This window comes from Astatotilapia calliptera, chromosome 14 (genome assembly GCF_900246225.1).
Source record: "Astatotilapia calliptera chromosome 14, fAstCal1.2, whole genome shotgun sequence".
In the NCBI taxonomy this organism is placed as follows: Eukaryota; Metazoa; Chordata; class Actinopteri; order Cichliformes; family Cichlidae; genus Astatotilapia; species Astatotilapia calliptera.
In genome coordinates, this window is record NC_039315.1 from 17,483,569 (window position 1) to 17,509,320 (window position 25,752).

Below are 25,752 nucleotides of genomic sequence, written 5' to 3' on the forward strand. Positions count from 1 at the left end.
CGTCTTATATTAGAAGTTTTAATTGTGTCTGCCCTGCACAGTGACAGCGGCACAGTAAGCAAAATGTTTTTATGTTATTGAGAAATGATTATCTATCTATGGAATAATAAAACAGTCTCCTTTAAACATGACTTTCATACCATTTATATTTAATATAAATAATCCAAACACTGGATTCTTTTAAGAAGACTTTTATACATGAAAGCAAAGATTGTGATTTGGTTTTGAGAAAACAAAATACATGCTCAGGAACAGCAGGTCATCTTCAGGAGGTCCATTGACCATCTTCTTCAGTTTACATTGTGAAAAGAAACCAAGATGAATAAATAATGAATAAAACATCGCTCATGAGGTCTGAGTCAGCGACCACAGCTGTCCGTAAAAGGGTTGTCACCTGCAGGTGTGTGTGTCACTCTCAAGCAACACCCGGGGTCAGGTGAAGAGACCAGATATCTGATCCTCGCTCCGGAGGGCTCTGTGCTTCATCACTGTTGACCATGGTCACATGAAAACAACACCTGTAACCAGAGTCTTCTGTTTGTGTGGTCAGGTGTGATAAAAATCGGTCTGCTGGCTCACTCACTAAGAGCCCAGTCTACATTGGCCTAGATGAAGAGGCCAACCTGTCACCTGTCGCAGGCCACAGAGGCTCAGTTCATGTCTGAATTTTGCCTCGTTTAAAGTCTGGTTGTTTTCTCAAGAATCCGTCTCAGTTATGGAATCCAGGTCAGACAGTCTAGGATCCCCCTGGTGTTTGGTCAGAGCTGGTCGACTGGTGTAAATGTCATCCACAGGTAGAAGGAAGGTGACAGTTTTCACCTTGGACCTTAAGGTGCAAAGAAAACACAAGAATAATTTTGCTGCAGTTTCAGAGATTCTGTATAAAGACTAGCCTTTTGAGGCAAAGCAATGAACAAAGTACTTTGAAATTAGCCATTAATGGAAACAGTAGTTAAAGCCTCTGTGAGGTCAAGTTTAAGATGAATATTTGTTTAAAGCTACAGTTGGGGCATTTATAGTATTTATCTCTACCTGTTTTTATGAACATATTCCTGCAGGGAGTGCCGGTTGGTAATTTTTCCCACATCTTCCTTTGTTGAGTTACCGAAGACACCTTTCCCATGTTGGATTTCTTCTTGCAGTCTTTCCCAACCAGAGTTGCTTGGCCGGACCCTGTTAATCCTTCCATCCCGTACAGTCACACCAGACAGGTTGGAACTTGTAGAGTACCTCCGAACAGTCATCACAGTGTTTTCTGTGAAACAGCACAAACATGATGGATTGAAAGATTTTTATTTATTTATTTATTTTACAGGGCAGGGATGCCTATAGACAGGAAACAGTAATGTCATGTTCTCAGGTGTCTCTAAATATTACGTTTTAAAGTTTATATAAAATTTACGAATATTATAAAAGGCTATAATTAACATATTTTGATTTTTCCTTAGATACGTTGTTGGCATTTATTGTGAATAAGGAATCTCCTCAAATCTCCTTAAAAAAGGATGACCATTGAATCAGAACGAGCCTATAATGAGCCCTATTTCTAGTTTTAAAGTAAATTTTAATATAATAAAGAACCCTAAGAGATAGCCTATCATACTATTTCATTAGTTTAAACTCAGTCTGATGCCCCACTCGACTTCCCTCTTACCCTTGTATTGTCCCTCCAGGACTGGCGCAGACGCATTTCGCCTCAGGTTCACATAAGGGTTATCATCCTTGTCAGCCTGCTTCTTAACTGCTGATGACACGGGACTAGCTTCTCCTGGCATGGCTGCAAGTGAACGCTGACCAAAGTCTCCCCGCAGCTCCCGGTTCTCCGCTTCCAGCTTCTTGATTTCGTCCCGCATCTCCATGATCACCTGCGCCAGGCTGCGGGTGCTCTCCATGGTGCTGTTGCTGCGTTGCCAGTACCACGGCTTCCCAAACACCGGCAGGGAGTCGCGCAGTAGAAGCTCACTGTGCTCCTGCGGCTTTATCATTGCAGTCCCCAAAGCTTTTGTGGTCCTCCTGCTTAGAGGCTTTCCAGGTTCTCTGCGTCTGTCAATCTCGGTCCAGATCTTGTTATGGGGAAGATTACATCGCCTTTCACCACTTGTACACCTGAAAGCGCTCCGGTGATCATCCAGCAGCACACAAAGAATGTTTTATTCATCACACCCGGCGTCCGGTTTCAGGAAAACTAAGCAGGGGTCGGAAATGAATTGTGCACTGCACAAAAGCTAGAGCGGCACTTAAAAGGAGTTTTTGACATCGTTTTTGTGCCTATAATATTTGTAGCAACTATATGTTTAAGGTGTACGAATGATTTTGGCATCCCAGCTTTACTGTGTGGGGGTCATTTCTCTGTTGGGATTACAATGTCCTCCCCCTGAAATATTAATTAAATCTGTCAGCCAAGACAAATCTTGGAGTGAGACTGAATAGGGGCCTGTTCTGTTTCTTTGGTGTGTGCGTGTGTGTGCCCTGATTTTGATGCATAAGATCATTTAGAGCAGAGCATTTAAAAAAAAACAAGTGTAATTGATTATTTGCACAATGACAGTGTGAGTGTTTTTTCAATATGAGCAAATTCACTCAGAAGACAGATATTAATTAAAGTCTATTTAATAGGCTATATGATCCTCTGTCTCATGAATATGCATGTTTGATGAAAGGGAGGAAGGCGGTTAAACCAGAAATTGCAGGCAGTTTTGAAGAAAAAGACAGTAGAAAAAAAGCAGGTGTTTGATGATAATAATAAGAGAAGCAACAAACATGAAATGCAACAGGATGCACTCCAAAGAAAATTTCAGCAAATTACACTCAGTGGGACTTCCATAGTCAGGATGAATGGTCCGGTGTGCCAGTAGAGCTCATGTGGCAACAGGTTGTGATCCCTTATAAATAGACCAGAAAGTCTGTGAGTGCACGTGTACCCTAGCTGGCCCGACTCAAACAAAAACCGAGGTTACCCACATAATTTAAAATGGCATAATCCATAATATACAAGTGGTGTAAGGAAGGGTGTTTAGCTAATTAACAAATTAAAATAGAGCCCCAGTTGGTTTTCTCATGTGTGACTTGGACTGAATGGTGGTGGCTCAGGGCAACCCGAGCCTCCCAGAGTCTAGGCCACTGGGACGGAGACAGGCACACATAAACTAGTCTGTGGAGGAGAGAAACCCAATAAGCTCCCCTTTCTGGTTCACAAAATAGGCTACAGAGAAGGCGGGAGGTGAGAGAGATGAGACTGAGGATGGGAGTACTGCCGATTGGCTGGCAGAAAAACAGTTTGTGTAGAGGACTTATTGTAGAGAGTCAGTGCAACTCAATCTGCTGCACCTCAGGTGTGGAACAGAGGGAGTGTGAAGAGACAGACATAAATGTGTCAGCTGTCTTGTCAGACTGCGATAACAACAACAGACAAGTGTGAGAAAGAGATGGAGAGTGAGTGAGTGAGTGAGAGAGAAATAAAGGCAATATTTTGTCTTTTAACACCAACTGCATTTTCAGAGCCACTTAACCTCTTTTTATGTGCCGTGTACAAACCCCAGGCTTAGCATCAATTAGTAAAGAACCACTCTGCTGCTTTATCTCTGCATGGTCAGTAATTATACCCAGTGTGGAAAAAAACTGACATCAGATCCGTTGGAAAACTGGTCACTGTGGGAGCACACTAAATTTTAATGCCATGTCACTTTCAATGAAACCTCAACCACAATTTTATACCCTAAACTGTGCTAAAATCAGTGCAACACACTCTACTGACAGATGCATTTGTGAGAGTATGTGTCTATGTTACTTAATTTCAACTGCCTATGTGGGTATAGCTTTTGAGTGTCCTTATGAATTAAATCAAGGAATTCTACCTGATGACCAGAGATGGGCAGTAACGCGTTAGTTGTAACGCGTTACTGTAATCTGATTACTTTTTTCGAGTAACGAGTAAAGTAAGGGATTACTATTGCAAAAACGGTAATTAGATTACCGTTACTTTCCCGTAGGAACGCTGCGTTACTGCGTTACTAAAACCGTGATTTTTTTGTGAGAATGTCTCACGACAGTGACAGTGACAGTAGCAAGTGCAACGTTTGTGACAACAGCTGTGTGCAGATCAACAATGGATCACATATCGATTGTGGGAGAGAGTATGAGCATGCAGCGTTTAAAGCGTGGAAGTACTGACCTTACTTTGAGTTTGATTCCATAAAAAGTGACAAAAACATTAGCGTCCATCATGCGTGGGAAGAAAACTTCTTTTTACAGCGAAAAAAAACCCTAAACTTCCAAGCAAGCACCGAGTGCGCAACGATGTAATGGGAAACTCACAGAGAAACTCGCGGATTCTTCAACTGACCGCGGCACACCTGCACCAGGGTAAACCTCCGCCTACCCCAGTCCTGCTTTACAGGTGAAAATAGAGCAACAGGACTGCTGAGTCTTTGAGTTTATTTATTTTCTGCTGTGTTTTACTTGCATCTATTTGAAAGAGTGAGTGTAAACGCAAAAAAAAAAATATTTTATTTTATGTGCTGGAATGTGTAGAAAATAGGTTTAAATGTTAAACTAATTTATTCAAGTCAGAGAATGTTGCATATAATTACATTTTTGCTTGATGCATAAAGTTAAAAGATTAAAACTGATAAAACAAGTTTAAAAAAAGAGACTTTTCCATTTGATTACATTTTGTATGATGGATTATGTAGAAAAAGTAGAATTGGGCTGAAAGATCTATCGCTTTATCACCTCTTCAGGTTGTAAATCGTGTTTTTAAAAAGTAACTAAGTAATTAATTACTTTTGAAAATAAGTAATCAGTAAAGTAACGGGATTACTTTTTTGGGGAAGTAATCAGTAATTAGTTACTGATTACTTTTTTCATGTAACTTGACTAACACTGCTGATGACAGTTGTCTGATATCAGGCTGTGTTGAAGTATTATATACTGAATAATAGTTTTTAAAAAGGTCTGCAAAACCATCTCTAGGGTTTATAGAGAATTATTCAAAAAGACAAAACATCCTATGAGTGGCAGCTCTCTGCAATGAAAATGCTTTGTTGATGGCCAGACTGCTTTGAGCTGATAAAAAGGCAACAGTAACTCAAATAACCACTTGTTAGAACCAAGGTATGCAAAAGAGCATCTCTAAACATGGCAAGGTCAAGCCTTGAAGGAGATGAGCTACAACAGCAGAAACTGGGTGCCGCTCCTGTCAGCTAAGAAAAGGAAACTGAAGCTACAATTCACTCACCAAAATTGGACAACAGAAGGTTGCTGCTGATGGTATAATGATGTGGGGATATTTTGTTTGCACACTTTGGGCCCTTTCAGTTCAATTTTATTTAGATAGTGTCAAATCACAAAAAACAGTTGCCTCAAGGTGCTTTATATTGTAAGGTAAAGGCCCTAAAATAATACAAAGAAAACAGAGAAAACCCCAACAATCATATGAGCCCCTATGAGCAAGTGCTTTGGCAACAGTTGGAAGTAAAAACTCCCTTTTAATAGGAAGAAACACTCAGCAGAGGGAAGGCCATCTGTCGTGACCGGTTAGAGTTAGGGGAGGAAAATAGGACAAAGACACACTGTGGAAGAGAGACAGAGATTAATAAGAGCCAATTACTAATACTCTAAACCTTTTGTACCAAAGAGTATTATTTATAGACCACAGTCTACCTACCTAAGAAGTATTGTGGTGTACCATGTCCATGCCTTTATGATCACAATGTAGCCATCAGTGTTAGGGTACTTGGGTCGTTGACCCAGTGTTTTGTGTCTTTTGATTCATTATGTTCTCGGTGTATTTTATATTTCCTGGTTTTGTTTACTTATTCTATTGAGTTTACTCAATATTTCTAGTTTTGGTGATCTTAGTTAGTATTTGGTCCTGTTCATGTTTTGGTCTTAGCCCTGTGTTTCTTCCCCAGTCATGTCTCTGTGTGCATCTGCGTCTCATTGTGTGTTCCCTGTATTTCCTGTTTTACTTTGATAGTCTTCTGTCGCTGTACTCATGTTCTGTTTTGCTTCTCCAATGTCTCGTCTGTTTGATTAGTGCCAGCTGTGTTTCCCAGGTTAGTAAAACTAGTAAAATGCTCTGATTTAGGGGAAAGAAATATTTGGATTTGGAAAAGATGTGGTTATAGTGAAATATATGAAGTCAACATTGAAGATGTAGGGAAACACACACAAAAAATATAATAGTCACACATAAGTGATAAAGAGAGCCATTGTTTATAACACCAGGGAGCAAAGTTAAAAAAAAAAATTCTTCTTCTTTGTCTTTGCCTGAGTTTGCTAATTTAAAATGTCTAATTAATGAATTAGCCGGTCTCAGGCCAATGCAAGACAGAATATGAGTGGCTGCTGTGCAGATTTACAGCCAAGACACAGACTGGATGAGTAAACTTACAGATACAACATAGCAGAGGACCTGTAACCATAATGTAAGGTGCAATTATAAAAAACAACAAAAGACTCACAACAACAAATTAAGCTACTTAAACATAGTCATGATCTTTGGACATTAACAAAATTTTATTTAAATGTTATACATAAAACTTTAGTTTTGTTTGTTTGTTTTTATTCAGCTAAACAAATTTATATATTGTATATTTTATAAAAAGCAACATTTCAAACATTTTTAAATATTAATATTTCTTATTTACAATTTAAAACAGTACAGGAAATAATAACAGTAACAATGAATTTTCAATTATAAAAATGTTACAAAACATATTTTTTTTGTCTGTTTCCATTTGAAAATTGGCAAGCTGATACTTCCAGATCGTTAGCTAGGATACAAAGTAGCAATGTGGAGCTGCTCTACATTCAAACAAGAACTGGAGGTGCGTTCAACTCCTCACATTCTTGGCTAATTAAAACCTGTAATCTAATCATTTGCCATTTTCACATTAGTTGTCTTGCGAGACTTCTTTTAATAGTTTGAAATTCAGTAATATTCCACAGAAAAATGTAAAAATAACTGTAATCAAAATGCACCAGAGAGCTTTATATTTCATACAGCTGAACGCACCTCGAGCTCAGTAAGGTCACTGTTCTCTAAAGGGTCAGGGTTGTGGAGAGAAGGCGCATGTTGTGTGTTTGTGTGCATTTGAATTTGTTTGCAGGTTTGTCTGCCAATGTGTAAGCAAATGTAATCACTTGAGGGGGCAGGGAAATCTATACGACACACGAACCGAGTCTTTTAAATCAAAACGTACAGCAGCTAACAGTCCAGCAGTCTGCTCTCTACTGTAGACAAAGTTCAACAACAGGACTACAGACTACCACAACCACAGTCTACACATTTCTTCCCTTAATGTCCTCTACACTCTTCATCAGTCACAGTTCCACTAGCCAACTGCTTCAGGGGGAAAAAAAAGGTCGGAAACAATCAAATGAGTCACTCTGAGGCTCAAACTGGGACAAAATGTTTATGGCGAGTCTACTGGCCGTTCAGTAGGTGCTGTGCCTTTCTGTTCCTGGTTGTCTTGTGTGAGGAATCTGCACAAGAATAAGAATAAAAAGCTGCAATTGGAATAGGAAAAATGCAAACGCGAGCAAATATCAAGTCTGGCACTTTGGTTCCTGAGTTGGGAGCTGGGATTTCAGGTAACAATAAAGTGAGTTAAGCAAGTATAAAGGCGAAAAAGATGTCTTTCTGTAAAGAAATCTGATGACATGACAGCAGTTTTACAGAGAGTGGACAGGGAGTGGTTAGGCAGAGAAGATGAATGGAAGGCAAGGATGCTTTTAAAAGCAGCAGTGTGAGAAAAGGTTGCAACAGAAGATGATGTCCACGAAAATAATAACTGCCTCCAAAAATAATGCATGAAGAAAAAAAGAGGGTGCTCAGTATGCCATGCAACTGAACTGCCAACAAATAAATTAAAGAATGTATGGCAGTATAGTCTGGACACTCATTAGTCTTTGCATTGTGAGACCTGTTCATTCATGATCCCAGAAAGCTCAGTCAGCATGTCCCGGTAGTGAGCTCTCATCTCCTCCTGGTACTCCAGCTGGTCCTCCTTGATCAGTCGCTCATTTACATCCAAAGCCTGACCGCAGGCTTCTGCAAACCGCCTGCAGGGGGCGGATTAAGTTTGACTTATGTTAATGTGCTGATCATTGATATGTGTTTAACTTTTTTTTTTTAGTGAAACTTAAATAGTATTACATTGTACGGTTCCTGACAGTGGACTAAATCATTGTTAGCTAGCTCAACACTTTAAATCATACCTGAAAATCTCCTTCAGAAGTTTGACCTGGTTGTCTGGATACTTCTTAGCATTCTTCTCCTCCAAAAATGCCCTGGCATAAGCCATGGGCCCTGCGTTCACCTGGATGGAGATGATCAAGTGAGACAACACCAGAGTAACCTATGTAAAATGTGTGTATCTATAGTTTGGGAGAATCCCCACCTTGACGCTGACACTGCCTTGCAGTTTTAGCTGCAGCCGGATCATGTCCACCTCCTCCATGTTGCAGAGCTGGTTGAGCTCAGAGACTTTACGTGACATCTCGTCAATGGCAACTTCAATTGGATTCATTTCTGTGCTTTGCTGCTCCACCACCTGGATGCGCTTTTTAAGGTAAGGGAAGCTGGAACTTGCTAAAGAACAGAAAAACACACACACAGTCTGTCAGATACAGTAATAGAAAGAGGACAAATGTATGTTCTGGTGACTCAAAAAAATATGTATCTATCAGAGATATAAACAAAGAAGAGATACTCACTAGTCAGTATGGTGCGCCGTTTGCACTGCTCCTCCACATCCCCATGTTTCTTTCCTGACAGCGTAAACGGTGTCTCAAATACAAACCGGTTGATGTTGTGATGCCTCTCGAAGTCGGTCCTTTTGTCACATTGTTCTTTTTCGTCAAAGTAGGGCACTACATATGTGACCTGAATGTAAGCAAACTTGGGGTCCAGGTCTTTAGGATTTACCTGTTAGCAAAGAATTTTACAATATTATCACATAAGCAACACACCGCAGCGCCAACAGATGTTAATTCATTCATTTTAATGGCCAAATTCTGTAAGATACCTTATTAGAGTCCTGGATCATCTTGACATTTTCAGCTCCAAACTTGTCTGAGTAGAGTTTGAGTAATCTCTGGGAGATTTCCGACAGCCCTGTCAGCTTTGGCTCTTTGTAGATGAACTCTTTGCTCTCTTCCTCTTCAAAGAAACCCTACCAGAACACAAACACACACATATGCACACACTAATCAGCGAAGCTTGTTACATGTTGGTTGGCTTGGTGTGTATGTAGTCTTTTATTTTTGATTCATAGGATGTGTTGCTTTTGCTTTCACAGCACATTAGATGTTGCTCTCTTGGGGTTTCTTGAGTCACTTGTGCTTTCAGATACAAAAACTTTGTCACTTTGTTAGAACTTCTCAACACTAACAGGGTACCAGTGTTAAGTTCTGGATGAGGGAGTGCGGAGGCGGCACTGGAGTCAAATGCCAAGGGTGAATGAGATTCAGTAAATCCTATCTTCTGGTTCACTGTTGCTCTGTGATATCAGCTCGTCTTAATGTTTAAGAAGGAAACAGTTTCATTGTTGGGCTTAATGGGAAGTGAAATGGGCCACAGCAAGCCTTAGACAAACCCTTCAAAGGGTAAGAGCAGCAGATGTTAATAGTGGTAAAAGGAGAAGAAAGGTAAAAGTGGTTAGCACTGAGGAAAATGGAAAATCAAGGACATACAAAACTTACCATATTCTTGATACAGAATACAACAAAACAGAAGAAAAAAAAGCAGATAGAGAAATTAAAGACACTGATTCAGTCAAAACAAATCTAGTGTCCTGTTTCCATTTCCATGCCTCACTGACCAGGTACTGCATTCTTCTTTATCTGAAAGTCTCACTATTTTACACCTATCCTGTGTAAAGCAGCCAGGTTTGTAAAAACCGAGCCCAAACCACACAATGCACCTTTGGAGATAAAGCCAGTGCTTCAAAGATGAACCCAGGGCCAAGTAGAATTCAATATTAAGCTTTCTACAAGGTTTAGTTATCCAAATTACAAAAAAGACTAGCTATCCTGACAGTTTCACTTTTATTTACCAAACCTTTGAGATTTCTGGCACTGACACGTGGTGGTATGCGAACAAAGAAAGAAATGATCACAAGCTTACTGATGGGAAGAAGCTTTGCAATTAAACAGCAATTTATCATTAGAATAATTGTAAATTAAAGTATTAACTAAATAACTTCCATTTCAATAGTCAACAAGACATAAAAGCTGCATATAGATAGCTGGATATATATGCTTCTACCTCTGTCTTTGCAGTTGCAGAATTTTTTTTCCATAGATTTCAGTTAAGGAAATCTATATCTCTATTATAACATGTGTGTAGAACTGATCAAGTTCTACACACGTAGTTAAGTTTATGTGCAAAAACACACCACCTAGTGGTGTTTCCGATGTATTTGTTAAACGTGTAGTTACAGTGACTGTTCGTTGTCCTTTGTATCTTAAAAGTCTGTGAAGGTAAGCTCAAGCAAACACTCACCTGTCCGTAGAAAGCTACACGGTAGTAGCGCCCAAAGAGACGCTTTTCTGAGTTCACCACCTCCGTCACCTTCAGGTAGGAGCGATGGATGTCATAGTACAGCTCTGATAGCCTCTGTAGGCACAAGCAAACAAACAAACACACAAATAATTTCATACGCAGCTCACACTGCACATTTTTTCACACGCTTACACAGAAAGGGTAAAAGCCGTTACCTTGAAATCTCTTCTTTTTTCAAAGACAGCAATTACAGGTTTGTTGATGTCAGCAATGAGCTCGTATCGCTCCGATTTCCACAAATAGTCCACACACAGCTCCAGCTGCTCCACCAGGGTGTCCTACACAGTGCAACGAGAGCACGAAGAACATAAGAGAAAAGTCTGACCGGCAACAGTAATTCTGATGATTAAATCCAACAGAGTTAATGGTTTTGTTCAGGACAAAAAGGCTAACACGGACCTCAATATATGGCGTGTCTTGTGTACCAGTGTCTTCCTTCATGGCTCCCTCCTCTTTAACATTAGGGCTGATGCACATAAATGCTGCCCAGCCCATGGAGAAGGATGCTGGTGTGTCAAACAAGTGAAAGTGATATCAGGGCACGATTACTAAAAAGACACACACTTGCATACTTCCTACAGACATCACACGTTATCGTTGGTGCTATGTTTGGCATGTAAACGCACGTATAGATGCTTAAAATACATCTGCTATCACAGTCTTGCAAGAAAATACGAGACTTACAGTCAAGCATTCAGTTTTTGCAAAAACAGCAAATGTGAGTGTGCTTCACATCAAACCCCTGTGACACTGAGCATCATATCCTGTGAGACTTGTGTGAACAGACACAGTGATAGTAAAACGTAACCTGGCACAAGATCATGCCATCAAGGCAAGAACAGTGGTCCTCAGAACAATTTACTGCAAAATGCAATACACCGTGTAGAAAAGTGATTCAAATTTAAACCACCACCGGACAACCTGATGTCCCTTTGATCCAAATCATGTCCGCCACTCAATATCCAGAGCTTGCAAAAAAATTCAAAAGGTACAAACAAATATAAGTGCACACTCACTACCAACCACATTCAGGTCTTTCTGTTTCTACATTCATGTTTTTACCCAACCCCAACACCACCCAGCGGACCCCCAGGCGCACACACTCACTGTCTGGATCTCGGGAGGTAGTTAGTAAGGAGCTACATTTATAGACAGGGCTTTCTTCAGGGGACACACTGGACATCCTGGCCTTGTCAGCGCTCCAGTAGCCTGTTTGGTAGGAGGGGAGGAGGAGCAGGTTTACAAAGTTTATGTCCACTTGCTTTTGCCACTTTATGCTCACGGACAAGGCTCACAAAGCAGCTGAACTGCTGGCACTCTATGCTAGGAACTAGCCCACAGGCTCAGTGAGTAAAGCCATGCGCAAAAGACGTCAGAAACACTGAGTGGCAGATACAAGCTGTTTACACGAGGAAGCATGCACACACAGAAAAACGTGAAGCACAGGAAAATGTGTGGACATCAATCTAAGAGGAGGATGGAATTTAAATATAAAAGAAAGGTCTATACTACTACAGGACAGGAACAGGAATCAAACATCATTTCCCATGAGTTCTCAGTCAGTCACACTCAGATGAAAACTGTCCTCACTTTCAGGCATACACATCAAGAACAGTGAATGTATGAAGGACTGATGCCTCAAAGGTTTGATGACTATGATAGCAAAGAGAAAAAAGTATTCCATTGTGAGAAGCTGCTGTATGTGATTGGATGAACTCAAGTTAGCATGTCTGCAGAGATGCACAAATATACAAAAATCTCACTGCACTGCAAACAGATATTTGCACACAAACTATGCTGCAAAAAGCTCGCAAGGGCAAAAGTGGCAGCAAAGTGTGGACTAACCTCTCCTCTTCAACGATTCAGCAATCAGGGCTGAGATGTGGATGTAGCACATAGCAGCCTGAGGGAAAGACAGAAGTTAGATGTTTTTTAAACTGATACTTTCATGTGACATTATCGATGTTTCTGAAGCCCGAAAACCTGACAAAATGCAACATTTCGAACCTCTGAGAGATCCCCGTTGCGGACGTGAATCTTGGCCATGCTCTCGAGCCAAGTGCGTCGAAGCTCAGGGGTGCTCGCGTAGGAATTGGCCAGACTGTACTGCAGATCCACCAGCATTTCAGGATCCTTCTCATGCTCCTTCATTTGTGCTGTAGCCATCAGAACTGTCCTGATCCGTTTGGTCAGGTCCTTCACCTCAGCAGGGAACGGTGTGTTCTGTAGAAAATGAAAGTAAAATTAAATATAAAGTACACGATTGATGATAATTATTGATAGAAAAGGTGTTTTAAAAGCTTAAGGAATTCTGTACTTTCAGTGGTGCATCTCCATTAGCAAAGTTGTTTATGATGGCCAGAGACTGTTGAAACCTCGAGCCTCCGATTCCAGCATCTGCTATCAGCTGGCTCACTGCCTTGATAACCTGTAGCAGAGACAGGCCAGTATAGCCATGAAACGGTGATACGCAAAGTACATAAAACTCAAATGAAGTCATTTTACTTCTTTATATTAACTGACCTGCAGATGTGAGCGAACGATCGACTTTCCCTTGGTAAACTCAAAGTTTTTTCTCATGAAAAAATACAGCAGGGCAGCTGCCTCCGTCTGGGTGGAGCTGGATCGATGGTTACAGCACTTGAGGATCTCGTAGCAAAGACAGCCACACAGGTCTGCCTTACCCTGGAAAAATGCACTGGGAAACTACAGAAAAAAGAGAAAGACGAAACTAACCATAAGATAATGACTCGAGTCTTCAATGATATGTTGAACGATTAAAGAAAGGTTTACGGACCTTTTGTACAAAAAGCCTGAGTGCAGCAAAGACATGCCGTAGAGTAGCAGTTGATTGGTTGATCTGAAAGAAGAGCAAGTAGGTGTCCAGCACCTTCTTCATCAATGTGTTCTGTCCATCGTCCTGCAACAGCTGCTTCTGGATGAATGTGAGAAAACGAAAGCAAAACATGTTTCACCAGACTTAACTTCAATGCAGTCTTTAAAAAAACACTAGGTGGCAGTATGTATGAAATGAATGTGTATGAAATGTGTTAAGACTTGAGCCACCTCACATTTATTTATATTTTGCTGGGAAAGTGGGAAATGGGTGTAACAGTTTACTGTAACATCTGCAGACATGTGTAAGTACAGTAAAAAAGGCAACAATGGAATTTATACAAATTCTGCTTGAAAGTCAATATTTGGTATGCCCACTTTTATTGAGTGAAACATTAATGATGGAAGCAGACAAATCCCCATCAGGTTTGCATCAAGAAGGACTTCTATTGTAAAAACAAAAAACAAAAAAAAACCTGCCAAATTAAATATACAGAGCTAAAGGGAGCAGCCAAAAGTAGTTTCACTGTCTAGCCTATCGTTAATTTTTTTTATAAAAGTAGTAATAGTAATAGTCCTTCAGGTGTCTACAAAGCTTTTCTTTGGATGTTGACTGTCTTTTGTTCCATTTCTGTTAAAACGATCCCACAATGCTTCAGTAATATTGAGGTCCAGGTTGTGGTGAGGCCAATCCAAACTTAATCTAACTGAAATGCAGTTCTAATCCACAACAGAGCCTCAACATTGTTTATTTTTATTTTTATTTTTTACACGTGGCTGTAGACACTCACTGTTCCTCTTTACCATGCCTCCTGACTACCTCTGTACATATCAGTGAAGATGAACCAAACATTTCACTCAATAAGACCTGTTGCCACTGGTTTTCAGGACGGTTTTTGTGCAATTTGGTATACCTCAGTTATTTTCCCCATTTCCTTCCTTTAGAGTGTCTTCTTGACAGCCACATTTCCACATAAGTGGCTTAAAAAAATAAATTTCTCTAAAGAAGTACAATGTAATACTTTGTGGTATTAACTTTACTTTTGGGTTGTATAATATGAAATGGTCACAGACCTTCTGATGCTGAACAAACAGCTCTAGTACATCCAGCACAGTGAGGGCGACCTCTGTGGACATGTTCGCCTCAATATCTGTAGGACTCAACGTGTCCCCATCCTGAATGCCGTCTAGAAATAGAAGCACGTATGAATAACAAATACATCAAAGTAACCTCACTGTGACCTCAGTCAGAGTATTTGTTACCTGGCTCCATCAGCTGCAGCAGCTTGGGGTTGGTGAGGGCATTCTTGCCCCTGATGATGGGCATGGTTTGGGAGCGAGCATGCCGGTGGCCATCACCCCCAGATGCCATCCTGGAGGGTCAACAGCATGAATCAGAAGCTCATATAAATCACAGCGTGTGCGTGTTTTACTCATGACTTCTTTAAATTGCCCTTCAGTAAATGTGGTACTAAACCTTTGGATAAATGCAAAGGTACACTATCGCTAAAGATTCTGCACACTTAAGTAGGCGGGTAGATATAAATGACATCCATGTCTCAAGGACTTGCTGCTATCGGGAAGCTATCAACACATGAGTGTACAGACACAAAGACTGGCAAATCACACAGAACACTGCAGGTATGGGAAGAGGCATGCTGAGAACACAAGTTACAGTCTGTAATGTGGAAACACAGTGGTCACATAAATGGTGAAATTACACACGACACAAATGCATTATCCTTTTTTTTCAAGTATTCACATTGCTCTTGCATGTTTAACGTGTATTAAAGAGTCTGGAGTTTTATGACATCATAAAGCACTTTTGGGCCACCAGACATCATTAGCATTCAGAACACTTTCAGTAAACAAAGACTTTGTTTGTCATCATGGCTGAGGTGTTGTCTGTTTTCCTTGTGGAGGGTGATTACCATTGTGGGAAGATGCTTGAGGGTTGAGAGGACTGGGAGGGGTTGTTAGAGCCCTTCAGGGTGCCATTGGCGTGGGTTGACTGAGCCAGCTTTACTGCCGCTGCTAGCTTCCTGTTCACAAGCCAACCACATCAAAGCTAACATTAGTTAGTTTAATTAAGACCATCATTTTTAAAATTGTTATTAGTTAGATATCCTAACTGTGGGTGGCATGCTAATAGCTGTTAGAGCATGTCTGTAATCAATAAAAAAACTGACCTTACTGTCTAAATGTGAAGCAGCTTGCAAAGCGCTACAATTTTTGCACCTTTGTGACCTTGTTACATATTTATAGAAGCCGGGTCACATTTGATTTTAGTAAGGCTAAATGAAATGCAAAAAGCACACAAGATCTCCGATTTGACCTTGGTGTGATGAAAGCGGCTGGAGCCAAAAACAAGGATCAAACAGCTCGAGAGGAAGGTCAGCCAGATGGAAAGGTTAGAGTCAGTAGAGCTGATGCTTTTAGTTTTCCACTAGTATAGTAATGTGAAAATGTTGCATTAACTCTTGGTAGAGTGTGAGTGGAAGCTGGGGCTTCGGGGTGATAGTAACATACAACTATGGACAGCTTAGGGACAAGATATTGGTGTGATGAAGCTGAATGTCAGTTATGCTGCGGCACAAATGAGCTCCGTAACAGTATCTCAGGAAAAACAGATGTTCAATTTATCAAATTATTGTGATCCTTAAAGCTTGATCAGAAACTGCTGCCAATCTGAGTAAAGCAAATGCTTCCTGTGCCAGATAAAAGAAAGCGCGTAAGCCAATCAACACAAAAGCATCAGAGCCTATTAAAAACACTGAAGCCAAGCAGATGGTGGAGCTGAGCCAGTGCTGAGACTGAAGGCATGGAGGCAGAGGGTTACAAGGTCAACGTGCAACATCTGAGTCGTAAAATGTGGAAAAGATGTAAAAAGCAAACGAAACCAGCACACGGAACATTACATAAAATGGATCTGTGTCAACAAAGAAAGTGTTACTTGATGTGACAGGACATCGATAAATGTGCGGTCACAAGGACAAACCATTATCAGAGGCACCATGCACAGAGCGGGGGGGTGAATGCATGCACTGTCATGGAAACTACAACAGCAAGGTCGAACATGGAGAAAACGTAACAGGCAAATGTTATTTAGTTGTGTTATGTTGGTCGTGTGCATTGAGAACATAGAACATTAAGGAAGTAAGGGATAAGCTAGAATAATGTCTGGGACTAAACTACAACATTGCTGGATAAATGAAACAATTTCCTCAATCAGCTTCTAACTATGACCAGTGGCCCTAAAACATGTCTTGGAAATCTTTGGTTGAATTTATATAGGAGATTTCTCTGTTTTTTGCTTTTAACTGTTAACTTCTCATTGATCTAAAGTGGGTGGGGCTCAGCTAGTAAACGTCAATGCCATGATATGACAGCTTATGTTGTCAGACTACTGTCAATAACACAGGATTAAACCACAGTCACACACTCCTGATGAAGCAGATTAGTAGTTTTTGACAGTTACACTTGTTATTCAAGCATTTCCTGATGGTTTAATCACAAATATTCAAGATTAAATCTTTAAGACCTAATGTAATGTATTTCATCACTCCTGAACTTCAGTGGGGTGCCCAAACTGACTCAAAAGAGCCAACAGAGAAAGATGCCGAGACAGACACACTCTGAATCCCCCGTGGCCTGGTATTATGGATGAATGTTAAGTAGCTAGCAGCCCCAGACAGGCTCAACTACGTCTGAGAGCCCTAGCTAGGCTTCCAGCTATCTTCATTCAGTTAATGCCTCCACACACAGTAAAGCAGTGTGTTCTCCCAGCCTTTTTTTGGCTTACATCTCAGCATCCTATTGCTGAAAGGAAAAAAAGAGGGCTAATTTAATTAGCTGGGAGGATCCAGAAGATGGAAGAGGCTCGCAGTGCCAATGGCTCAGCTCCAGTAAGAGCACGCACACACGATAACAACCCCCATCCTGTGTTTGCCAACCACTACACTACAATATCCAGCAGTGATTCTTTTCGAACAGTGAGATCCAGGAGTTTCACCTCCCCCCTTCTTCCTTTTCTTCCCTCCTTCACCTCCTCCCCTCTTGAAGCTGATCCCTGAGTGTGTGCACGCATACTGAACACATTTTAGTATTTCTGCCTGACTTAGTCTGATTTCACGTGCGTGCGTGTGCGAATGTGTCTGTGGGGCTGCATTTATGATTGTGTGAATGATTACATGAATTATGTATCATTGTGTGGTGGCAACATGTACACTGAGTTAATAAGCAGTTTCCATATGTGTAGCGTTACAATAAATGCATTTGAATGGCACCTGCTCCATCTCTTTGCTGGAGAAAGCACTCACCTGGCTATGTGGCGTTTTCCAAGGAATCTAAAATGCTGAAGACAGAGCCTAAGGAAACACAATTCAAAAGTTTTCTCAGATAAGAAGACAGATAAGATGGAGTGCATGTGATCACACTGAGGTGAACCAGAACAGTCTAGATGCTGAGACAAACAGGAAACACGGAAAGTTAATTTACTGCACTCGTTGGTGGACAGGAGCTCTCACTGGAATTATAGTCTGTTTTTCTTCTCTCTACCTCTCTCTTATAGCGTCAGTATTTTCATACTGGCCACGTTCCCTTTTCTACTCTTCTTGTTCACTTGCCCTCAACCCCGTCTGTCTCTCTACAGTTTTTTTTTCTCTCTCTCTCTCTCTCTCTCTGTGAACAGTGAGTATCTCTAATCAGTGTAGCAATGCCTGCAGTCTTCAGCAAAAACAAGAAGAGCTCTTACTCCAGAATGTTGAAGAAGTCCGAGATCTCCTGGTGAATGGCGCGGTGCCAGTAGGACACCAGCACATCTGGAAATAGACAATGAAAGACATAATATAAAAAATCTTTTCACAGACTGAAAAAAGTATGGCTATCTGAAGCTCACAGTATTAAAATCCCTCAGCAACAGAACAAAAAGCAACTTTTGTGTCAATTTTTGTATACATTCACTGCTAAGTATAGCAGTAAATGTAATAAATTTCCTGTGGACTGCATGAATTCTTTAAGTGATTTTTATTAATCCTTTATTTATCCAGGTAAAAATCTCATTGAGATTAAAAATCTCATTTCCAAGAGAGACCTGGCATCATGGCAACAAAAGTCACATACCACATAGGTATATAACATTTAGTGATAGATCTTACCTTCAGATATGGTTTTCATGATCTGCAAAAAGCACATGAGGAGGCTGCGGGTCTCTGCCTGGTCCAGCTTGTCACATCGAGAACCGTAGCCTATCAGGGACTGGGGCCGGGCAAACTAAGGACCAACATCAGACAGAAATGCAGTCAGTGATAAACTGTTGCTAACAGGAGTTAAAAGTTGGATATAATGGGCGTGTTATTAGCTGGTCCAGTATTTTTAAATAAAATTTTACTACTTTTAAAAATGCAGAAATAAGATATTATATGGGTGATTTTGGGTTGCTGGAGGTGCTGATTGCTGAAATATATTTTACGCATTATTTACAAAGTATAATGCTGCGGTCTTACAATGTACATATGAAGACTACCAATGAAACTTATAATAAATAAATGACTACATTTTCTATACAGATGTTTGCTCTTTTTCATGTGAACTGTCTCACCTTCTCACATCCATCCATTTTCTCGCTGTTCCTGTCACTGTTGCTCGGGTTGGAGTCCACGCTGATCAGAGAGCCTCGAGAGTCAGCCTGGTTAGCCGTAGCAACTGCCAAGGAGGAGAAGGCTGGCGCAGGAAGAACAAGTGTAGGCATCAATGTCCTGACTTACTTTATATTAGATAGATTCACTGGAAATAGACACACACATATAACAGTGCTACCTGTAATGGAATTGAGTACTTCTTTGGAAAATGAGGCATCTACAGAGTTGGCATGGCGAGTAACCCCTCCAGCTGCCACTGCTCCCACACTGAGGTCATCTCGAGAGCCCTGTTGCAGGTGCAAAAAAGACAGCACAAAGAGAAAATAGATTTACCTTAAAACATAACACAAATATACATGATTCTGAACATTTAGGAGCCAATCAATACAGTGTTTTTTAATAATTTCATCATTTGTCTTGACTCTTACTTGGTCACTAGCAGTAAAGTAGATGGGGAAAAGGTCCCTGAGGAAGAATCTTGGCATGTTGTCCAGGATGAGGCCATAAAGCGGCAGGTAGAGAGATGCAATTCTTGCCTGCTTTTCCTGGAAAAGAAAGTATCAGTCAGAATTGGTCTAATTAAATCAGTACTTTTTTATATAAATCATCTCATTATTTGACTCAGAAACCTTTTTTAGGCCAAATACATGCAATTCAAACTTAAGGTTATGTGTTTAACCCCGGCTCTGAGTAGGATGAGTGAGTGAAAAATAAAAGGTGGAAAATTTCATAACAAATTACATGACTGAGTAGCTCTTTTTTTATACCCAATAATCAGTATAAAAAGAAGCATCCAGAAAGGCAGAGTCTTTTTTAGATGTGAGGATTATAAAGTGTTGTTAAATTAAGAAAGATGTAACACAGTGATGACTTTTTTGAAACGTGTTGCTGACATCAGATTAATTACAGTTAATTGCAATTTTAAACTTTAAAAATTACAGATGAAATTATTTCCTAATCATTATATTCATTTTATTTACACTTTGCTTTATTTCGACATTGTTTTTCTTAAATGTAATGTACTTCCTAATCCCTGTATAAAAGCACTGCAGACTGCACTCATGAATTAGAATAAAGCAGCCATGGAAATTCACTGACCTCAGCAAAATGTTAAATAAAATTTCACCTGCATTGTGTTGCACGAGTGGTTTTTATTAATGTAGCCATTTTATTTCTTGATTGCACACATTTGGTTTTCATTCAGGCTTCGGCCTGACTACAGCCCACTGCTCTTGTGTTGTGGTTGGCAGTATTTGGCAACGTTTAACTGAGGGCAGATTGCTAACTTTGATCTGATCTAGACCCTTCCCAGCATCCATTAAGACATCTTCATGGCTGCTTGCAGCTGCTTTGAAGAATCACATGTCAGTGTGTATGTGTTTGCATGAGTCACTGTGGAAGAATTTCTACTGTTTGCTCATGACTCATTTTTCATGGCTTCGGTTTCTTTTCCCATGTTAACATCTGTTCTGTCTACCTTGGTGGCATAGCGTGCATCCAGAGAGTGTTTGGCCATTAGGGTTTTCAGGGTGGCCAAGGCTAGGTGTCTCAGGTCTTGCTCGTCCTGGAGAGCCAGCCCCAGTTCTCTCAGCAACAAGCCAGTCAGGAAGTGTTTCCTGCAGAACTCTCCAGTCAGGTTGTACTCAGGCACTGATGCTGAGGAGAGACGCCACAAAGAGAGCCACATTTTAAATGGAAATTAACTGAACTGCACAGGATTCAAACAAAGCTTACACACATATTTGCTGTAGTTCACTGATCAGCAAATATTGCGACATGCTGAATGTTTTTATGGATTTCATCATCATCATGATATTCATCCCACTTCAGGATACACAGTGTAGCACATACAATGTAACAAAAGGAATGAGTGAACATATTTACCATGAGTACTTTGTGTTTCTGGGAATGCATGGTCTGACATGGACACATAAAGTGAGAAAAAAAAATGACAGAAAGAGAAAGCGAGAAAGACTGAGTGTTAATAAACAAATGAGAGCTACTCGATGCGTGATCGTTACCACATTGAAAAGACACTCAGTGCCCTACAAGCGTATAACCTGGGGTGCGACCTTACCTGTGATGCGAGCGGAAGGTAAGGGCAGGCTGAGAGGAATGTAGTGTTCATGGTTACACACTTCTCTCAGGAATTCAAATTTGAGTTCACACAAGACCTGTAAAACACACAAAAACAACATTAACATATTGTGTAGCTACACATAAAAGAAGGAACGTCTGTATGATTCATTTCTACTTTCCTGGTATCAGTTTCATTGAGATTTTTTTTGTTACCTTGCTGTCGGCAGCAGTGATCATGTTAATGTAGTTGCTGATTAGTTTGAATGTAAAGCCTCTGTCCATCAGGGTAAAGCAGCGCTGCAAAGACACAAAGACTGGAGTCAAACTGGCGATCAGACTAAGCATCACTTAATAAAACAGAAAGAGACACATCATTTAGCATAGATGGAGGAATCAATGGATAACAAATTGTATCTGCAGACTGTTTACACAGTTTGTATTGATCCCACTAAGAGCAAAATGCTGTAAGCCTAATAGCGCAGTGATACAGTATATGTTTTCTTCACATGGGCTCAAACTTGAAGGAGTCCAAAGCACCAACAACCTGTTTGTTATTTTGGGGTTTTTTTGACAAGGTTTCCCTTTAAGATTATACTTTGAATTAACAAGATAACTTCTAAAAATTCTCTCACCTTCACAAAAGCTGCCACGGCTAAGTTAGCACTGCGTGTTTCTTCTGGCATCTCTTTGTTCTTCCAGAAAATGTGTTCAGACACTGTCTCCACCAGGTTCTCCACACGGCTCTGGTAAGATGAGGGGAATCGCTGGGGCCTGGGAAGCTTTAGGAACAAAGATTAAGCAAGACATGGTCATGCAGCATGTACTGGGAAGATGGGAAGTGCAAAGAAAACTTGCAGGTGTGGTCAGTAATTGACGAGATTAGAAGAGGTAGAAGTGGATTTTAATACTTTACCTTTAACTTGTCATAGTCAACCAAATGTTGGGCCATGGACTTGACGATAAGTTCAAAGAAGAACCAGGAGAACTGCAACCAGAAGAGGCTAAAGTAGGTCAATCCTGTTCATGTATTTAGTGAGTAATTAAGAGTGAGTAGGAGGATGGAAGCAAACCTTCAGCACATTCTTGACAGCTGCTTGCTCATTGCTCTTCAGGTCAAAAGTCATTCCCTTAGCCAGCTCTTCATGAACTGTCCTAAACCCATGGTCCTCTGACTTGAACACATACTACAGAGAGAGAAAGAGAGACGGAGAGTAGGAAAAAAATGAGTCATACGTGCACATGTAGCAATTTATTTGTTTTAAATGATTTGAGGGTATTTTTTGATACCAACTGGGAAGTGAAAGTATTCAGTGAGTTGAGAAGTAGATACAACAGTTTCAACAATTATAACTTTATTTTAATTATTGTTTAATTGGAGATGATGTATCTGAATTTCAGGAGCGGGACCACGCCTCCAAACACGCTCCTTCCAGTTATCATCTATATAGATTCCCCCAGTTCTGCAAGCTGCTCATTCTCGTTCACGTGCCCCACCCTCCCTCCTTGTTCAGTTCTATAACTTCTTCACTCCTATTTAGTACACGGGGATCTGCCAGGCCCGGGAGCCGCCGCCAGTCCTCTTCGAGTCCTTCCCCAAACCACAGCTCAATTCATGTCCAAGCATTCACCTTTACCTACTAAAATGCTGTCAAACCGAAAATGAGGACGTGGGTCCAGCTAGTGAATTATGAACTCTTTTTTTTTTTTTTCAGAATAAATACAATACAGTACAGCAAACCAAATAATTTCTTATTTTGAACAGTCTGGTGAACACAACGACATTTAATGGCATGCTGTAGATAACTATGCTGCAGCTCTTTCTCTGTGTTTTGTTGTTTTGGATATAAAAAAGTTTTGATTAACTAAGATCATTTTCAGCTATTCAGTTATTAGTAACATGTGTTTGGGGGTTTTTTTTCAATGAAAAAAAATATACGACTAATTAAAAAAAAAACACTGAAAGATTCCCTATGCAATTTCCTAAAGTCAGCAAAAAAACAAAGAAATTATTCTCATAATTTTCTGTTTTCCGATTTTTATGGACTAATCAATTAATTGTTACTAATATGCACAGTTCTATAGAAGCATTTGTAAAAAATATGCTTTCATACAATAATATATGAAATTATAGCAAATAAAATATTTCAATCCCGTATATTTAAAAAAAAAAACTACAACATAATTTGCATTTGTTCAAATGACACTACTGAATCTCAATGCAATTCACACTTAGTAGTTAAAGAATGAATACAAGCTAACACTCAGCACTTTAAATTGGGCACCAGTACTGCCGGACATCGTGCCAATCTGTTACTATAACAACCTTGTTGCCACTGACTCTGCTTGTCCTCTCTCTTTGCCTCCCTTCATTTCTCACTGCCACTGCCTCTTCACGCTCTGCAGTCTTCCTTCACTGTAGCCAACATGAAACAGGTCTTGTGCTTTCTCCTGCTCTCTTCTCTAATCCTCTCACTGATTTTCCCCCCTAAACAAACATGCCTTGTGTTTTTGATTGAGCAGGCTGAATGTCCTAGTTTGCCTCCTGCTCAATCCCTCTCTCTTCTTCTCCTTTCCCTTTTTTCTGTGTTGATGTTTGCACAGCGTTCTGGGCGTGTGGCCCTAGCCACACTGTTGCTGGCCCAAATGCACCCAAACACACACACACACACACACACAGCTCCCTTTTCTGTTTTGTTTTTCTTCACAAATTAAATAGCCAGAGCAGGGTTTCCATTCCTTTGTGGAAAATATCAGACTTCTAAATTATTATATGATATTTCTGAGCATGTGCATGCAAACACACTGTATTCACCACACACACCAGCTTCTTTTATACCTTGATGTAGGAGTGCAGGCTAGAATCCAGGTTTTCTTCATGGCACTTTGCAACAATGTGGACCAGTACTCTGTAGACACAGACCAACAACAATGATTTTATTCAATTGCTTTCATTGTTAAATAATATCAAGAATTGCTGTATTTCTCTCTTTGTTTCACTGGATGAACTTATTGTGTGAGTCTGGATTAATTATAGAACAAAGTAGCAATTCAATGACATCAACAATAAAAGGGAAGATACTGACTCAAACAGAAATATAAATCACTACACTCTTTTTCTCACTCTGCTTTCATCACCTGGATAAACCCAGGACTCTATTATCAATGCATTAAGGACCTCTGTAGTACCACTGCCTACCTGGTGGTGGCAGTAGTGACCTCATCATTGTCATTCTGAGTCAGAACCTTGAACAGCTGGTTGAAGAGGACTGGCAGAAATCGGACTATCACTGGGATTCTCTCCATGCTGAGGAGACCCTGGAGAAGGATGGGAAAGAAGCGAGCGAGGAGGAGTGGGTGGACAAGATTGAAGCGTGAAAAAGGGGTAAAGAAGAAACCGTGAAGGGGCTGGTAAAAGTCTGACGTGCTGACACAGTGTTGAACTCATTAGGATGTGTAGCAGTGTTTGGTAGTTAAGGCTCTGGCTTTTGTCTCATTCGCAAGTACTGAGATTTGAGGAGATACAGCGGCTTTACTCTGACCTTCAGGCAGTTGAGGAAGTTGGAGGTAGGAGGTATAGAGAGGTCCAGCTCTCTCTTCTGGCACTGCTGGAAGAATCGGTTCAGGTGGGGGTCCTGACACAGAGAGAGGAATTCTTGAAAAAATGAGCAGCTAACATCTGCGGTATTACTTAGTGGACTCTTTCCTTTTTAAACGACAGTTAAGGCTGAAATATGAACTTCAGCACCTCACAACTATGTTGTTGAGTGATTCAGCCCTGGTTTTATTTTAGACACCTGAAATGGATTTTACAACGTTAAAGCGTAAAAGATAAAAGGTTTTGGGCTGTAATTGTTCTTTTTTTAAACATATTTTTACATATATGACTGTATATTTACCCTGTCTTATAAGGGACTTTAAAGCCAGTTTATTGTAGTGTAAGAAAAAAGTCAGGCATAGATGAGATTTAGTCAATTAAGAAGCTGCTGTGCAGGGTTTCAAACATCCCATGATAGCAAACTGCACAGAAACTGTTCATTTCCTTTTTTTATGTGCCACGCTACATTACCACATTACCCTTTGATGCTGATTGTGCATTTGGGGCTCGTGTTTGCAGAAGTTTGGAAGGTGCATTTGTTTTAGGGATATTTAATTGCTATTTTCATGTTCATTGCCATTTAAAGGAGATAACTCAGAGAGGACGCTTGACTTTGACAAGTCACTTTAGCATTTTCAATCATTTCACAATAGCACTGTGGTTGGAACAACAGAAAGAAATCCTTCCAACCATCTATTTTGTTTTTGTTTTGTTTTTTATTTCATTCACAATACACACTGAATACATGTACATTCAGTGTTATGTGGGACTATAACCCACCCCAAAACATGCCGATCAAAGAGTGGGCATACAGAAGTTCTCACCAGGTCGTCGCAGTTTCAAAGCCAGAAAAAAGGAGGGAAAACCACAGAATCCCAAATGATGGTCGTACCTGAGTGTATACTGTGGAGATAACGTTGGTGGATACTTTAAAAATAGGCTTTCCTCCATCAACCCATTTCATATCTGCTCCATTCTGTCAAAAGGGAAGAGAAGAGTTTGTGTGTGAGGACTAAAAATATCACACTAATCTA

General features: G+C 40.3%; 2 protein-coding genes across 10 annotated transcripts in view; both read right to left on the minus strand.

Annotated features, from left to right (window-relative positions):
- Nucleotides 1-215: 215 nt before the first annotated feature.
- On the minus strand, nucleotides 216-2,676 carry LOC113036459 (uncharacterized). The gene is made up of 3 exons (XM_026192837.1): nucleotides 1,655-2,676; nucleotides 1,033-1,255; nucleotides 216-826 (listed from the first exon to the last, which is right to left on the minus strand). Exons 1-3 carry the CDS (start codon nucleotides 1,983-1,985, stop codon nucleotides 697-699), a joined length of 684 nt encoding a protein of 227 aa, XP_026048622.1. The 5' UTR covers nucleotides 1,986-2,676; the 3' UTR covers nucleotides 216-696.
- Nucleotides 2,677-6,613: 3,937 nt separating this feature from the next.
- Nucleotides 6,614-25,752, minus strand: part of dock10 (dedicator of cytokinesis 10) — a 65,561-nt gene continuing 46,422 nt past the window's right edge. For 3 of the 9 annotated variants that reach the window (XM_026191308.1, XM_026191305.1, XM_026191309.1), the window contains exons 22-57: nucleotides 25,611-25,694; nucleotides 24,663-24,755; nucleotides 24,320-24,438; nucleotides 23,960-24,029; nucleotides 22,194-22,307; nucleotides 22,037-22,108; nucleotides 21,756-21,902; nucleotides 21,337-21,420; nucleotides 21,122-21,218; nucleotides 20,929-20,961; nucleotides 20,522-20,700; nucleotides 19,473-19,589; nucleotides 19,223-19,331; nucleotides 19,005-19,126; nucleotides 18,562-18,676; nucleotides 18,159-18,225; nucleotides 17,725-17,772; nucleotides 15,337-15,447; nucleotides 14,669-14,778; nucleotides 14,480-14,592; nucleotides 13,368-13,505; nucleotides 13,094-13,276; nucleotides 12,888-12,998; nucleotides 12,578-12,793; nucleotides 12,416-12,473; nucleotides 11,678-11,779; nucleotides 10,970-11,076; nucleotides 10,726-10,848; nucleotides 10,511-10,624; nucleotides 9,709-9,714; nucleotides 9,033-9,179; nucleotides 8,722-8,932; nucleotides 8,406-8,596; nucleotides 8,224-8,324; nucleotides 7,929-8,067; nucleotides 6,614-7,488 (exon numbers count right to left, since the gene is read on the minus strand). In XM_026191308.1, the coding sequence (XP_026047093.1) occupies nucleotides 7,441-7,488; nucleotides 7,929-8,067; nucleotides 8,224-8,324; nucleotides 8,406-8,596; nucleotides 8,722-8,932; nucleotides 9,033-9,179; nucleotides 9,709-9,714; nucleotides 10,511-10,624; nucleotides 10,726-10,848; nucleotides 10,970-11,076; nucleotides 11,678-11,779; nucleotides 12,416-12,473; nucleotides 12,578-12,793; nucleotides 12,888-12,998; nucleotides 13,094-13,276; nucleotides 13,368-13,505; nucleotides 14,480-14,592; nucleotides 14,669-14,778; nucleotides 15,337-15,447; nucleotides 17,725-17,772; nucleotides 18,159-18,225; nucleotides 18,562-18,676; nucleotides 19,005-19,126; nucleotides 19,223-19,331; nucleotides 19,473-19,589; nucleotides 20,522-20,700; nucleotides 20,929-20,961; nucleotides 21,122-21,218; nucleotides 21,337-21,420; nucleotides 21,756-21,902; nucleotides 22,037-22,108; nucleotides 22,194-22,307; nucleotides 23,960-24,029; nucleotides 24,320-24,438; nucleotides 24,663-24,755; nucleotides 25,611-25,694 (3,999 nt within the window). In that variant the 3' untranslated portion in view covers nucleotides 6,614-7,440. Of the gene's footprint in view, nucleotides 7,489-7,928; nucleotides 8,068-8,223; nucleotides 8,325-8,405; nucleotides 8,597-8,721; nucleotides 8,933-9,032; nucleotides 9,180-9,708; nucleotides 9,715-10,510; nucleotides 10,625-10,725; nucleotides 10,849-10,969; nucleotides 11,539-11,677; nucleotides 11,780-12,415; nucleotides 12,474-12,577; nucleotides 12,794-12,887; nucleotides 12,999-13,093; nucleotides 13,277-13,367; nucleotides 13,506-14,479; nucleotides 14,593-14,668; nucleotides 14,779-15,336; nucleotides 15,448-17,724; nucleotides 17,773-18,158; nucleotides 18,226-18,561; nucleotides 18,677-19,004; nucleotides 19,127-19,222; nucleotides 19,332-19,472; nucleotides 19,590-20,521; nucleotides 20,701-20,928; nucleotides 20,962-21,121; nucleotides 21,219-21,336; nucleotides 21,421-21,755; nucleotides 21,903-22,036; nucleotides 22,109-22,193; nucleotides 22,308-23,959; nucleotides 24,030-24,319; nucleotides 24,439-24,662; nucleotides 24,756-25,610; nucleotides 25,695-25,752 lie in introns of those variants that run through there. The other 6 variants (XM_026191313.1, XM_026191307.1, XM_026191311.1 and 3 more) reach the window with 6 other exon arrangements.